The sequence below is a fragment of the Psammomys obesus genome, unplaced genomic scaffold, assembly GCF_907164565.1.
Source record: "Psammomys obesus unplaced genomic scaffold, mPsaObe1.curated_primary_1811, whole genome shotgun sequence".
Classification (NCBI taxonomy): domain Eukaryota; kingdom Metazoa; phylum Chordata; class Mammalia; order Rodentia; family Muridae; genus Psammomys; species Psammomys obesus.
This window is the reverse complement of record NW_026591597.1, coordinates 80084-95670: the sequence shown is the minus strand read 5'-3', so window position 1 is coordinate 95670 and position 15587 is coordinate 80084. Positions and strand designations below refer to the sequence as shown.

At 48.4% G+C, this 15587-nt stretch overlaps 1 protein-coding gene across 4 annotated transcripts in view; it reads right to left on the bottom strand.

Moving 5' to 3' along the window:
• Window positions 1-15587, bottom strand: part of Cyfip2 (cytoplasmic FMR1 interacting protein 2) — a 117143-nt gene that overhangs the window by 79676 nt on the left and 21880 nt on the right. For all 4 annotated transcript variants that reach the window (XM_055610666.1, XM_055610663.1, XM_055610667.1 and 1 more), the window contains exons 4-10: window positions 13713-13790; window positions 11755-11856; window positions 7700-7881; window positions 5908-6004; window positions 4634-4762; window positions 3196-3300; window positions 1073-1164 (exon numbers count right to left, since the gene is read on the bottom strand). In XM_055610666.1, coding sequence (XP_055466641.1) covers window positions 1073-1164; window positions 3196-3300; window positions 4634-4762; window positions 5908-6004; window positions 7700-7881; window positions 11755-11856; window positions 13713-13790 — 785 coding nt within the window. The remainder of the gene's footprint in view (window positions 1-1072; window positions 1165-3195; window positions 3301-4633; window positions 4763-5907; window positions 6005-7699; window positions 7882-11754; window positions 11857-13712; window positions 13791-15587) is intronic.

Below are 15587 nucleotides of genomic sequence, written 5' to 3'. Positions count from 1 at the left end.
CAAGTGGCTCAATAGCCAGACCAAGAGAATGAGGAAGTCAGTAGGCAGGAGAAGGGCTTGGACAGAACTTTGATTCAAAAGAAGATGCAAAGGGCACTCTCACAAGGATGATGAGCAGTGACACGTCCCTCACCTCCCTCTGGCCTAGACTCTGCTAGTTTTTCATTTTGAGCTTACTCGGTGCAGGGGGCACTGCTGCCCAGGCCTTTGACTCTCTGCCTGGTTGTAAACTGATACCTGCCTAACCAGCATCTCTCTCTAAGACTTCCAGACATGGTCTGAATTTCCCCAAGGACCCATCTCTGGGGCTCCAGGTAGATGTAGGTTGTAGGTCAGGGACCGCTCTTCAGGTATCTTCTAAGTTAAGGCAGGCTTTGAGCTCCTATCCTCCTGCCTCCACCTCCCAACTGCTGGGATTATAGGTGTTTGTACCATACCTGGGCTCTGCTGGTATCATTTTAATCCCAGCTACTAAGAGTGGCTTCGGCAAGAGAATCACAAATTCAAGGTAACTGAGTTTAACTCAATGAGACCCTGACACCCTCCCCCCCCAAAGGTAGTTTTGTAGGATGCTTGCCCAGGATGCATAAGACCCTGGGTTCAATGCAGCATTGAAAACCTCAGAAAGATACCAAAGATGGCCAGGACCAACCACAAGGATAGGCCATAGTCTCTTTGGGGAGGTAACCAACCAATGTCACAGCTGGAACCATCCAAGCCACACTGGTAACCCCGTACTTACTGAAGAGTCACAAAACCTCAGCAGAGACCTGAACCAGGGTGACAACTGCGACCATCAGTAGACTCCTGCTGTCCCCACTGAGGGGAGGGGCTTCCCGCAGAGCAGCACAGGGGCCGTGGCTGTGCTCTGGGCCCTTTCGAGCCTGGCAGCAAAGAGCTGGTGCAAAAGAGCTCAGAGCACCCTCACTATACCCCTCCTGGCACTACTGTTCTGCGGCAATCCACCTGCCCAGGGCTCTGGGGAGGGAGGAGGAACTGAAGTGGTCCCTCAGCTCCCTGCCCGGGCTGGGCGTCCTCACAGGAGCCGAGAGACATTACGGCAGGCACTCACTTGGACTTGTTCTCTTCATAGTGAGCACTGGTCTTAATGTATCTGGCCAGCTCTATCTGCATGTCGCCGAAAAGAGGCACCACCTGCAGCTGCTGCAAAGGAAGCAAACAGAGGGTGTGAGATGCCACCGGCAGGGCTGGGCTGCCGAACCGTCGGGGTAAAAGGCTTCGCTGTGCACCTGGGGCCAGGAGCTTGAATTCTTTTGCCATGGGGTCCTGGCATCTGGAGAAACCCCAGCCAGCATACAGGCCCTTCCCCTGCCTCCAACCAACTGCATACTTCAAGCAACCACCGACACCAGAAAGGCAAAGTGACTTGTCCAAGGTCACATAGGAGAATAGGTGAGGCAGAGGATCAGGTGGCTGGCCTCCCTGTACAGGGTCCTTTCTACAGCTCAGAAGATTTCTGCTGCTCCGAATTAGACTAGGAGCAGATGGCAGACGGCTACTACCTGGGGTGGTCTTCTGGAGACTGTCCACCTGATATCTAACATTAAAGTGCAGATAGGCCAGGATGTGTGGGAGGGAGGCTTCTGTCTCCCCATGTCTGTCTTTCCTGCACCGCACCAGGCACTTTGCAAACACTATCTCAGCTGAGCCTGGCTGCATAGGTCTGTGATGCTAGATGTTAATGACACAAGATGATCTGATGCTCACAGGCTCCCTGGGCAACACAGTGAGACTACCTTAAAATAAAAGTAACAGACAAACAAACAAACAAGCAAAAGGTTGGGATATAACTAGTAATAGAGGAGTTAATTTGTATGGGCAAGACCCTGGGTTTAATCCTAACTGCTTGTAAAATCCAACCACCCAACCTCCTACTATCTCCATCCACATATCACTACATGGAGTCAATACTGCCCCTTCTCACTGTACTGGCACAGGGATAGACTCAAAGCAAGCTTAGTCTGTACAGGAAGTCAGACCAGATAGAGTGAGAGCCAGGATCAGAACCCTCGGCTCCAGGATGCCTAGTCTATGCCTTTCCCAAAGCTACCCAGTTAGAAGGCAGGAGAGCCAGATTAAACCCTGGCCTTGTGTAGGCCTGGTCCATCTGTCCATCCTTCCGTCCTTCCTTTCTTCCGCCTAAAGGAGGACATTGCAGTTTCCCAACATGGGGACAGTTTTCATCTGCGGCAGCTCTGGAGAAAAGCTAACAAACCAAGCCAAAAGACCCCTCTGAGGACTCACATTTTCTCTTAAACCTCACCCAGTATCTTCCACAACACAACATCCCCTTAGGGTGGAGCTCACATCTGTAGGACCCAACATACAGAGTAAAGTCAGAATGAGAATTCAGTTGCAGGTGTGACAACTCCTTATTCAAACTCCAAAGAGCTAAAAAAAAAGTTTGCCTGCAAGTTTTTATTAGAATGTTTTGGAGCCAAGTAATCAGATCACAAAGGTGCTTGGATGGATGTGCTCAAGCAGAATGCTGGTGAGTTAAAGTGCCTAAGTGATGCAGGCAAGTGGCCTGTCAATGGGGAACATGAATCCACTTAAACTCTAGTGTTTCAGGGATGGAGAAATGGCTCAGCAGTTAAGAGCACTTGCTGCTCTTCTAGGGGACCAGGGTTTGATGCCAGGTACCAACATGGCAGCTCACAACCAAACTACAGTTCCAGAGCATCCAACACCCTCTTCCGGTCTCTGTGGGCACTGAACACACATGGTGCAGACACATTCAGGCACAACACCCAGAAGATAAAAGTAAATGTTTTATATATATACATACATGTATATACACACACTTTTTTTTCCTTTAGTTTCTACTTTCACGAGCTGTGGGGTGTAATGAAAATTAACACAGGTATTATCTTCTAAGATACAATTCTGTCTTTAGGTGAAAGATTTCAGGAAAGGGAAAAAGAGCATGCGGGAAGACTTACAAGGCCTTCGGTGGAATGGCAGCGGAGTCCTGAGGCTGGGCATCAACCCCATGTGGGCAGCAGACCTTACTTTATTGAGAGCAGCTGGGGCCTGTGCTCCATCTGCCTTTTCCCTGAATATCTCTAGAGAAGCATCTTCACAGCTTTCTAGCTAGTTTCATTCCTTCCTTCCCCCTATAACCTAGCTTCCAGCAATTCTGTCCCCTGTCCGGCCCCAGACCCCATTACTAACCTTAAAAAACTTATCAATTTTGCTAAGGTTGATTCTCTTCTTGGCGTCCAGTTTGTAAATGTTACTGACATTTCCATCCATCAGGTAGAGGCCGAAGCCCATCACCTAGAGTGAGAAAGGGCCAAGCACAAAATTCTCTGACATCTTGTAGGGACACACACACACACACACACACACACACACACACACACACACACACACTATTTCAAAAGCATGAGCATCTCCAACTTAAAACAGGAAACATGGGGCCTAATTTCAATAAGAAATTTAATATAGTATTATAGTAGCCACCCTGAGCCAGTGGCTGTGGTTAGAGTTTAACAAGTCCGGTTTCAACTCCCACAAAACGCTTAGGTGCCATATGTTATTCTAAAGATGAGGAATCAGAGACAGAGAGAGGTTAGAAACCAAGTAAGGCGCAGAGACTATCTATAAAGGAATTAGCCTAGGATCTACCATCCAAATATGCAATTACAGATCCTCTGGGAAAGGAAGGGCCTTGTTGCTTACCAGAGGTGTTGAGACCCAGACAGTGGAATAATAATAAACAACCATAAAATTCCCCAGGAAAACAGCAATGCAAAGGGTCCTGAGGGGAGCCATGGGGGACAGAGTTCAAGAGCAAGCCTCTGCTTGCAGGTGCTGATACTCTTAATATTTCAGCCCATTTGCTAGTCCCTTTAGGTAAATGAGCAGCTGCAGGGGTTCTGCCTTTCCTATAAGCTAGGAATTTCTCTATCAGGAAGTTTAGCTCTACAAAAGGCTATGCTATCAGGGTTTTCAGTGCGGTCAAATATCTAACCATAGGAGATGTGTGAAAAAAATAATATTTCTATAAAATAGGTTTCTTGGCATCAACTAAGGATGGCATTGCAGAAACATCCTTAATGGCGTTTGCAATGTGTGCATGGCATAACAAAGCAAAGGGAGAGGACTCAAGGAAGACCATAGTCACAATTTTAAGTGGATAAGATAGCCCAGTCAGTTACATATTTGTGGCGCAAGCATGGACCTGCATTCGATCTCTAGCACCCACGTAAAAACTGGCACGGCAGTACACGTGTAACCCCAATGCTAGGAAGGCAGCATCCTGAGCTTGCTGGCCAGCCATCCAGGCCGAACAGGTGAGCCCAGGTCCCAGGGAGAAACAGTATGTGAGAAAAGAAGCTGGGTTAGGAACAGTTACTGCCCTTGCAGACGGCCCAAGTCTGCTTCCCAGCAACCATGCTGGGCAGCTCACAATAGACCGTATCTGCAGTTCCAGGGTATCTGACACCTCTGGCCTTCGCATGCCTGTTTAAAATAATACAAATAATCCCTTAGAAAAGAAGATGGGTGGCTCCTGAAAACTGACACCATTAGTCTCCACACAGACAGACACACACACATACACACATGCATGCACGGAAGGAAGCAGTGGGAGGTGGGGAAGTTTTACCTTGAGGAGCATGTGTTTCTCACTGGGCGTCAGGTACATCTTATTCTCATAGTAATCAACACAGATGTTGACAATGTCGGCCAGCAGTTCCTCATAGCCTGGGATCACTTCCAGTTGCTGGTGAAGACACTAAACAGCGCCACCCGCTGGTCAGGCAGAGCAAACATCCTCCTGCACCACCCAGAAGGCCCAGAGCTGGGCAGACTAAATGAGCGCTTTGGTCCCCACTGAGGTCCCAGGAGGAGGGTGCTTTCAAAGCCAGCTTTCAATGATACCTGACTGCCCCTTGCTGCTAGACACTGGTGGGTAGTTCCTCTTCACCTCCTACAGCAGGGACCTAACCCCCTGAGTCTCCCATGCTAACTCAGTTCTGAGGGCTGGGTGTACTCTTGGGCAGCTCGGCTTTACAGCGATCGGGTCTGCGGTAATTGCCCCTTAGTTTTGAGGGTGTAGGCTTCTCCATGCGGCTTCTTCAGACAAAGGCAGGGAGAAGACGCACCCAGGGAAGGAGTAATGGGAGGTGGGTAGGATTCTCCTTCCTGATAGGATCTAGTTCCTGTGAAGGAAGGTTTCTCTGTATCCCTTTCTCCCAGAGAGACAAACCGGGCCACTACATGATACCCAGTGGATACCCAGCGATGCGCTGGACTTCTTCACAGACAGCAGGGGGCTGCGACTCCATAGCCTTCTACAGTGACCAAAAAAAAATGCCTTGCTACCACCAGGCCTTTGAGATAGGTGTGAGGATGGGGGAGCATCAGGGTCCCTCTTGTGTTGCCCTGGGTCCCACAGACACTCCTGTTACTGAACTGATTGATAGTAAGATAGGTCCGGCTCTGACAGGCACAATGGGAGAAGAGAAGCCCAGGGGATGTACCCTGGCAAACGGGTGGCAGTGACTATAGCTGTGCTTTCTCAGGCTCTTGGTTAGGTTCCGAGGGCCTTAGGTACATGCTTCATTTATTTTTTCATTATAGTCTCCAAATAATACACCCACTTTACGGATGAGTAAACTGAATCTCTGACTTTGCCCGAAGTGTAATAATGGCTCCTGGGCAGGCTTGTTCTCAACCCAGAGGATGATATGGGGCCCACAGTCCTGTCTGGGAAGCTTCCAGAGAAGCAAACAGGAAGAGGTTGCCGGCTCTCATGAAGGGCAGTGGAGACAGATGTGGACTGGGCCTGTGTGCTCTCCCTTGAAGTCCTCTCAGCCTCCAGCCCTAGCCTTGCTTCCTTGGGATGTCAAGCAGGACCAACAAGGAACCTGGCCTCACCTGGGTGATCCTGTTGTGATTGGCCAGGAACATGGACAGGTTCTGAGATTCCTGGATGGACTGGGGGTCGGCCATCTTCCTCAGGAACTGGGCCGCTCTGAAACACAGAGAAGGAGGCGCTGACAGGGCACACAGGAGTCCACTCCCACTCAGCTGCCAAGAGACACTGTCCTGATGTCACGAGGCTCTGGCCATTGCAGGTGAGCCCAAGGTCAAAGGAAAATGTGTTTGGCAGTCCTTTCTCTGGGGCTGCTTATACCCTCATGGCAGCTGTTGGGAATTGGAAGGCGTGAAAGCACAAACAAACAAAAATCACTGGAATCCCTGGGAATTTAATGGAAATCAGGAAGGAATAATGAGACAGAGAGTGGGCAGTGTCCTTGAGCTGGGCTAGGACCTCCAGGAAAGCTGCCCAATGTGTCCTGTAGAACAACCAAAGGCAGGAAGGTTCATTTTTTTCATGCATTCTGTTCATTGTAGGAAAATCTCAACACCCTATTCTGGGGTTGGTTTGTAGGACCAGGGATTGGACCCAGGGCATTGTGCATGCTGACCTCTGAGCTGTGTCCCCAGACTTTTTACTCTTTTTCATTTTGAGATAGAGTACTGCTACGTTTTCCAAGGTGGCCATGAACTTGTGATACAGCCTAGGCCTTGAACTGATGAAAACCACCAAGGGTTAGAATCCTGTGCTGCTAGGCCCAGCTGCTGATTCTCCTGCCATAGCCTTCCAAGTAGCAAATACAGATCAGAGATCTGGGTTTGCCTCCACATTCTCATGCACGGCACTGCCTGGCAACATGAGGCCCTCCAGCCTAACTAGGCGACAGATGGAAAGAGGAAGAACAGAGAGAACACAGGCTGGCCTTAACAGTGTCCCAACGTAACCCAGAGAGGCACAGCTCATGTTCCAATAACCTGTGAGAATGGAGGCAACGTGCCCGCCTGGTTTACGATGCAGATGTCCACTGTGGTCATGATGGGAGTGGCGGGCCATAACAGGAAGTGTATGGGGAAGGATGCTGTGCTGGTGGCCATCTGTGATAGCCTGAGCTGGCTTTGAGATGGGCTCTAACTATTGGGCAACCCAGGTTTCACATCTGCCCTCGTCTCTCTGTAATTATCTTGAAACCCAGGGAGGTGTGGCAGGATAGATAAGGTCGTTCTTTGCCAGTGATATGGACAACCCTTCCAGGAGGTATTCACAGACATTGTGGCACTCATCTGAGCTTCAACCAACTCCCCGGGGATCTGTCACTTTTCAGAGGTCCCTGTCTTTAGGTGGCCATATCTTGGCTTTTGGAGATGAAGGACTCCCTCCCAACCCACTCCTTTTTTTTTTTTTAATGCTGACATGGACCCCTAATTTATCCATCCACTCAGATCCCCTCCATCCCACTCAGTGCCTGACAGAGGGATTAGCAGGATGGAGTGACAGCAGTCTTGGCTGGGACTTTCCAAATGCATGTGGAAGGTATGCCCGGGTTTTGCAGTTCTGGGGCATAAGTGGTGCCCTCTGTTTCTCACAGAGAGTGACAACGACACTGCATTATGGTAATCTTTCCACCATGAGGCAGGCATGGCAGAAATTGCTTCTGTTCCCCAGATGGCGGGGAAGAGAGGACCGGATTCCATTTTGGGACATCAAGCCTGGCCAACACCAATTCTTATGAAGCCCCGGCTCGGAACTGTCTCCCTCAGATTACCCTGACATGGCAGCTGTGGTTTGAAGAAGGTCACAGCAGGGACTAAATCTGTGAGAAGGGTCCAGGGATCAGGGAGGGCTCCTGACCTCTTGTAGGCAGAGTGGTCATTCTTGACGCTGCACTTCATGTTCTTTAGCTCATCCAAGACTGCGAACATGTTGATGAACTTGCCCAGGGTCAGCAGGTAGGCCTCGGAGACAAAGTCTTTCCTGCGCTCTGCATGGCACAACCTCTTCACCTCACTACAGAAGCGCTCGATGGCCTTGCGCTGGAGACAGAGGGGCAGGTAGTGAGGATGGGCAGCCTGGGGGACTTCAGTATGCTCTCAGGGAAGAGTAGGTCAAGGTTTCCCTGGGGTCCTCACTAGAGTCAAGTTGGAGAAATGAGGACATATCTGCCATGTTCCCGCTCCCAAAGCTAATTGTGACAGCGTGCTGGGACCTGTTCCAAGTGAGTTTATCTGATGAATTAGTCGAAAACACATTTTCTAAGAAGCACTGAATTCCCAATGTGTGACATGCAGGGAAAGAGACAGAGGTCCATCCAACAAGCGAGTGATTATTGCGCATCTACTATCTACTATGCAGCCATCCTAAGGTCTGAGGTCAAACAGAAACTAAAACAAGAAGAAAAGTAGGGCACAGTGGCACACACCTGTAATCCCAGCACTTGGGGGGAGGCAGAGGCAGGCAGATTTCTGTGAGTTCAAGTCTGGCCTGGTCTACAAAGCGAGTCCAGGACAGCCAAAGCTACAGAGAGAAACCCTGTCTCGAAAAACAAAACAAAACACCAATAAAACAACCAACCAAGCAAACCAAAGCAAACAAACAAAACAAGAGCAAAAACTGCTCTAAGGCTCAGATACGGCAATTAAGTAACAGATAACAAATTCTTTGCAGCAGAATTTCATACTTGATATGGCAGGCAATGAAGAAGGAATGGAGACTGAGAAAGGGCTCTAAAGAATTGTCTGTCTAGTGCTCTGCAATTACTTGCCAACAACACATTCCCTTAATATTAAAGTTTTATGCTCTGTTTGTGTGTGTGTGTGTGTGTGTGTGTGTGTCTGTCTGTCTGCCTGCATGCCTGCCTCTCTGTCTCTGTCTTTATATCTCTCATTCTCACCCCAACTGAATGCAGGGCCTTGTGTATGCTAGTCAAGCACTCTACCAGGGTGCACACCTCTATATCTTAAGCTTTTCTTTGTCTTTCAATCTTAGTTGGAATCTTTAAATCTTCTCAGGTAGGCCTTGAATTTCTTCATGTGTCAGCTTCCTAGGACCCTGACATTAGCACTATGCTATCAGGCACTGCTGTAGTACATCCCTCTTCTCCTCATGGTCCCACCCTCCCTCCTTCTTCCCCCTATCCCCTTCCCATAGTTCTCAGAAAGGGTGAGCTCTCCTCCCTTACTAACTTAAAGGCCACACACTATCAATTCTCTTCAGGACTGCATGCATCCTCTTCCTCTGTGGCCAGGTAAGGTTGACCCGCTCAGGAGAAGAGATCCAGGGGCATGCTAGCTAATTCGATAATAGAGAAAATAGAATTTACGCATATTCTGGAAGGAAGAAATAAAGCTGCTTCTGTTTGTGGAAATAAGGAGGGAGGAGGAGGAGGAGGAGGAGGAGGAGGAGGAGGAGGAGGAGGAGGAGAGGAATTGCCCATCTAGAAAGAAAGACTGAAATCACCAAGAAATGTTTTCTTTAGGGAAATGATTGGAAAGAGAAGGAGAAAGATAGGGATAAGTGTAGGAAAAGGAGCTTCCAGTGCAAATGCCCTGAGGCTTGGATTGAGCAGAGCGAGTGCAGGGAAAGAGCAAAGTCAACCCTAGTGGGGTGGTGAGCTCTTAAGGGTTTTTATGAGAGCTTTTCCCTTGACCCCGAGTGAGCTGGGGTTGCTGGGGCTCTAGCACGGTAGTATGGCCTGTATCATAAGTAGCTGCAGAGGTGACAGCAGACTGCAGGGGCAGTTAGGACACTTGGACATCCAAGGTGGATTCACTAAATGATCCAGTACTCTACTCACAGGAACCTGCTGGTCCCAGTTTGCTGTCTACTGCTGTGATAAACACTGTGACCAAAAGCAACTTGGGGAAGAAAAGATGTATTTCATTTCAGAGATTAAGGTCCACCCTGAAGGAAGTTGGGACAGGAACTCAAGACAAGTGCCTAGAGGTGGGAACGAAACAGAGACAATGGAGGACCCATTGCTTGGCCAGCCTGCCTCAAACACAACCTAGGACCACCTGCCTAGGAATGGCCCAGCCCGAAGTGAGCTGGGCCCTTCCACACCAATCATTAATCAAGAAAATGGCCCTCCCGACTCACCTACAGGCTAATCAGCAGAGGAATTTCATCAGTCAATGATTTTTTTCCCATATGACTCCAGCTCCTGTCAGGATGACAACTAACTAACCAGCTCACAATCCAAGAGAAACAGTAACACAGAAGCTCTTACAAATGTTCAGCATTTGTTCCTAACAGACCCAAAGGGGAAAACACCCACATATCACAAGGTGAATGGCTGAAACTACAGGGTATGTGTTCAGTAACATGGTGTTCCATTATTAAAAAAAAAAAAAAAATGATTCTGTTACCTGCCACAGTATAGATGACACTCAAAAATACCCTGCCAACTGCAAGAGGCCAGACATGAAAAGTCACATCCTGTATAATTTCATTTGTAGGAAAATGTCCAAACAGGAAATCCACAGAGATTAAAAAAGAAGTAGTTCAGTAGTTGCCTGGGGCTGAAGGAGAGGGGGCTGGGGTAGTATGGGGTAATGGCTCAAGAGGTTTCTTTCAGAGGAGTAAAGATATTTTAAAACAGATTATGAGATGAACACACAATTCTGTGAAGACATGAAAGCGTGCTGGCATGTTCACTCTACCTGGATGACTCACAGGAGTAAATATTTCATCTCAAAAACAAAATTGTTACTAGTTCAAAAGCAAGAAGGAGGTATTATAGTCATGATGGGGCAGTGAGCCACAGTGGGGAAGGAAGAAGAAAGGGAAGAGGAGGAAAAGAAAGAGGAAAAAGAGGACAAAGAGAAGGAAGGGAAGGAGGAAAAGAAGGAAGAGGAAGAAGAGGAGGAGGGAAAAACACAGGATTTGACCTGGCATTGCTCCTTGCCCAGGCTGAAGTACCGCCCCAGTGCAGCCCCAGCTCTTTCCTAGATGCTGAGTACAGGGTGGGTCCTGGCCAGTGCCAAGAGTCTATGAATGAAGCTCAGCTCCTCCAGGTTTGAAGGGAACGGATAGGGCATGCTCTGTCACCCAGTGTGGGGTACAGGCCGGCTTTGAAGTGTTCATCCTGCCACCCTTGCAGCTGCCAATGGGACCCCAGGAAGAAAGTGGCTGCTCACACTTCCTGTCCCCTCACACTACCACCTAGCCTTCCTGTCACCTGTGAAGACCCTTAGCCCTCTCCCTGCCCTTCCTCCTCTAAACAGTGGCTCTTCCAGAGCTCCTGAATAGTCTCCTGGTAATGTCCTTATGTTCCTCTCCCTTAGCCTCTTCCCCACCCCAAGCATTTCCTACCTCTTGTCCAGATTTCCTAAAACTTCAGGTCAGCTCACATCATCAAATCCAAAGCTCAAGGCTCTCAGAACCATCTTACTGGGTCCCTGTCCCCTCTCTAGCTTCTCCTTGGACCGATACCTTGCTTTTACTGTTCTACAGCCCACCCTGTTGCTGTCCCCCATTTCTCGAACACACTGATTCCTACAGGCCTTGGGGCTTTGTGCAACCATCTTCCTGGAGACCTTCTCATGACCATCACACCCCTGCCTCTCTTGTGACCCAGGTCACAGTTACATGCCACCATGTCTAAGGCGGCAACTACCTGTAGATACTCTGCAACCTATAACTGTTATGAATCTTATTTTGCTCATGCCCTTACCGTATCCTAAAAAACTACCGTGTGTTTTTGTAGCTCTGCCCTCCAAGCACACATATATTCCACCTTCTGTGGACGTGGGGACACCTGTTGGCTTGGCTCACCCACGGGGGTGTAGGCGGCTCCCAAAGATATTAGCTGGATGGAAAAAAAAAATGACACAGCAGCAAAGTCTAGCGGGAAGGCTGGGGGGGTCTTCATGAGCCTTCTGCTGTGGACCCCTCTCTGGCCCACTCACCTGAAAGTACATGAATTTCATGAGCTTGGTGACCTCTGGCTCCAGCACCTCCACGGTCTTCTCGTAGATTTCTACCCGGTTGGGCTGTTCGTTGCACTTCACCTGTGAGAAGTGAGAGGCAGGGTTCGTCATTCAGGCTCCCAGATATCTGGCCTGTCTCGTGAGCATGACCCGCCAATAGTTCATACGTGGCATCCTGCTGTGGGTGACGATAGATATGGTCACCCTAGTGAGAGGGGGCTGTGGAAGCTGACGGGCCCCAGAAGGGCTCCCTGGAGAACGGCTGCAGTTGATCAGCCAGCTGATCAACACTGGGTCCTCCTCCTTTTCCTGCTGGTCTGTGCCTTTGCGGTTGGCTATACATGTATGTATGGAGAACTGCAATGTCCTCACCCCTTTTCCTCATGCATAAGACGATGAACCAGTCTGCCCTTGTTACGCTCTATGCCTGGAGCAAGCTCCCTGGCCATTTCCATGTTAATGATGGCTGACCTAAGCTTGTGCCATCCAGAGACCCATTTCCCCTGCAGTATCTGTAGTAACTGCAGTATCACATGCCAGATGTTCTTTGAAAACACACACACACACATACACGCACACACACACACACACACACACGTACACGTACACGCGCACGCACGCACGCACGCACGCACGCACGCACACCAAGCCTGCCAACAGTCTGGCTGGCTGTGGAATGAGGCAATGCATGATTTTATTTTTCTGTAGGCAGTGACTCACTATGGAGCCCATGCTGGCCTGAAACTCAAGATCCTCCTGCCTCTTCCTCCTAGGTGCTGGGATTACAGGTGGGTAACACATACATTGGTCGAGGATGGCCTTTTATGCCTGTCAATGGCTAGATAAATGCCAGTGGGTCATTCAATGGACAAACGGATACAATCATACTCCACCATTACAAACATTAGGAGGACTAAGGTGGATAAAGCTGGAATTACTGTGAAAAGGTGGCCGTCACAGCGGATGGGCAAAAACGTCACAGAAGAGTTAAGTAGGATTTGATGGCTGTTTTATTTTTGTTTGTTTTTTATACTGCTGGGGAGAGAATCCAGGTCTCAGGCCCTAAGCCCCTGGGTATGTTTTGCAATGCTTTGCCAGTGAAACCACAGCTCCGGATTGGTCCCTTTGGCCAGATGACAGTTCAGCAGACAAAGGTACTTGCCTTCAAGCCTGATGGTCTAAATAGGAGAGAATCAGTTCCTACGTGTTGTCCTCTGACTGCCATATGCATGCTATGGCGCATATATACCCTCCCAAGAGAGAATAAACAAATGTAGTAAAAACTTTTAAGAAAATCAATTGTTGAAAACAACAAAATCAGGCTTAGAGAACTACGAAAAGTACAAAAAAATTATTGATAATAGTTGTCCCTACATATGAGGGTCAAAAGGAAGAGAGAAGGTACCTTCTATGTCCTTCATGTGCACGTGGTTTCTTGATTGTGTTACAATGGAATCCACTAATTGAACAAAAAATGCCAATGATAATTTAAAAAAATCTGTATTTTCAACAAGTCCAAGACGGTGTAAAAAAAATGAGAAACAACACGGTTCTGTGGTAACAATATGGATTTATAAAATATGTTCGTGCCAATGAAAACATCTAGGACCATCTGCAGTGAGGGTTTGGGTTTGGGTGGAGGTGTGAGGAGATAGCGTGCTTGCTACTTCAAGTCCTTTGCAACAGCCTGGTTGGCAGGAGACATATACTGCTCTTGAAATAAAATACCGTGCAGAGCGTGCGCTGGAAAACTTTTTAAGACCCTGGGCGTGGACCTTGTTAGTAGTATTACGGGACACTCTTTGAGTCAGAGGCTCAGATTCACCTCCTGCCACCTGAAGAACACAGCCTCTGGCTTGGGCTCGGGTTGGAGGGGCACTGGAGGGGCAGGGACGCCTCGCTGAAGGACAAGAGAGGCACGGCAAGGACGGTCTCACCTGCGGGATGGCCCGGGAGCAGCTGCGCCAGGTGTACAGCATGACGGCATAGTCGTGTCCCTCCTCCAGCATTTCGTTCTGAAAGGGCAAAGCACGTTTATCAGGGAGATCTAACACTGGGGGCACGGGCTTCTCCAGGCTCTCAGCTGGACCGCCCAGTATGTGTTCTGTGGCAGGCAACAGCAGTGTGGCCCCGGGGGCTTGCTGACAAAGTCAGCTCTTGGGCTGTCTAGGCCTGCGTATTAAGAACCTATATTCCAGTGAGGTCCCCAAGTCCCCAGACAAGTCACCTGCACTTTACATCTAAGAATAACTGATCTAATAAGAACTTCGGTAAAAGCCAGATGAAAGTCGTCTATTCTACGATTCCTTTGGATGAACTACCCAAAAGAGGGACAGCCCTAAAGGACACAGAGTGGTTGATGGGAGCCCACGGAGAGAGGACCTGAATGTGGCTGCTAATTGTCTAAGGTGCCTGTATGGGGTGATGGAATCAGATGGCAGTGACAGCTGTATGACATGGTGAAGACGATTAAAATATTGATGCCTGTATTTTAAATGGTTTCTGGTTATGGAAAGCATACCTCAAAAAATATTAGGAGAAAAGAATTAGTATTATGCTTCCTCGTCTTGTAAATGTTATCTAGGGAAAACTGAACTTTAAATTTTAAATCAATTTATCATCTCCACATCATAATACATCATTAGGGTAGAATCCAATTTAATTTGGAGTTTGTTAGTTCTTGTAATTCTATTCAACAGCAACAGTTTCAATTCTTAATTAAGAAGTCTGTAACATGCTGTCCCCAGATCAGAAATGACACAGACCAACCCATGGGCCTCCTGCTTTCTCTTCTGCTTGGGAACACGTGTCTAAAAGTAGAACTGACAGTAACATAAAGAACACGTGGCTTTTCTCAGCACCCAAATGTCCACAGCAGGCATCATTTCATTCAGTTAACGAAGGCTGCAGTAAGCATCTTCAGGTCCCAGGCTCTGTGTGTCAGTGCTAGAAGCAGGCCTGAGAACCAAGATGTGCACTCTGCCCTCTGGACAGTTCAGCCAGGGTTGTTGCATAACAAGCCCAGAAAACAGAGGCCAAGATGGCATGGTGGGAAGAGCTCTGGGTGGGACCTTGGGAACTTTTAATTATTGGTTTTTCTTCGGGCCATCTTTTATATGTGTATATTGCATAACACATTTACCTATTTATTTTAAGAGATAAGTATCCCAGGCTACTTTTTCTAGGTAGCTGAGGGTTACAGACATCCACTACCAAATCCAGTTTATGTGGTATTGGGGACCAAACTTAGGGCTCTGTGAATGCTAGGCAAGCACTCTACCAGCCATGCCAACAGGTTTATGCAATTTGTCACATCAGCATCAGAAAACAAATGGAATCATGTTCAGTGCCAGCTTGTCCTTCAGATTTGACTATCTGAGCCTGTGACCTCGTACTTCTGGGACGCCTCAGTCTGCATGGTTCTGCTTCCCATCACCCCAAAGAATCATTCTGCCAGCTGAAGATGACATTCAGTGTCTCTCATGTACATTGCAGATTCGCCCCTAAGGTCACTACTCCCATTAATGTCTCCAGCCAACAATCATTTGGAGCGTGTCATCCAGCTTAGGTGTTCCATTCGCTCCTCTTTATAGCTCATTCCAGGAGTAACCCAGGAATAAGCATGACTGAAGCAGAGTTCGGGTCCCCTCTCCCCCATGGCTGAACACTGCCCATTGATATTTTTTGTTTGTTTATTTGTTTGTGACAGAATCCCTAGTCCAAGTTAGCTTCAAGCTCCCCATGTAACTAACTGAGAAACTGATCTTGAATTTCTGATCCTCCTACCATCACAGTCGGGATTACAAAGCTTT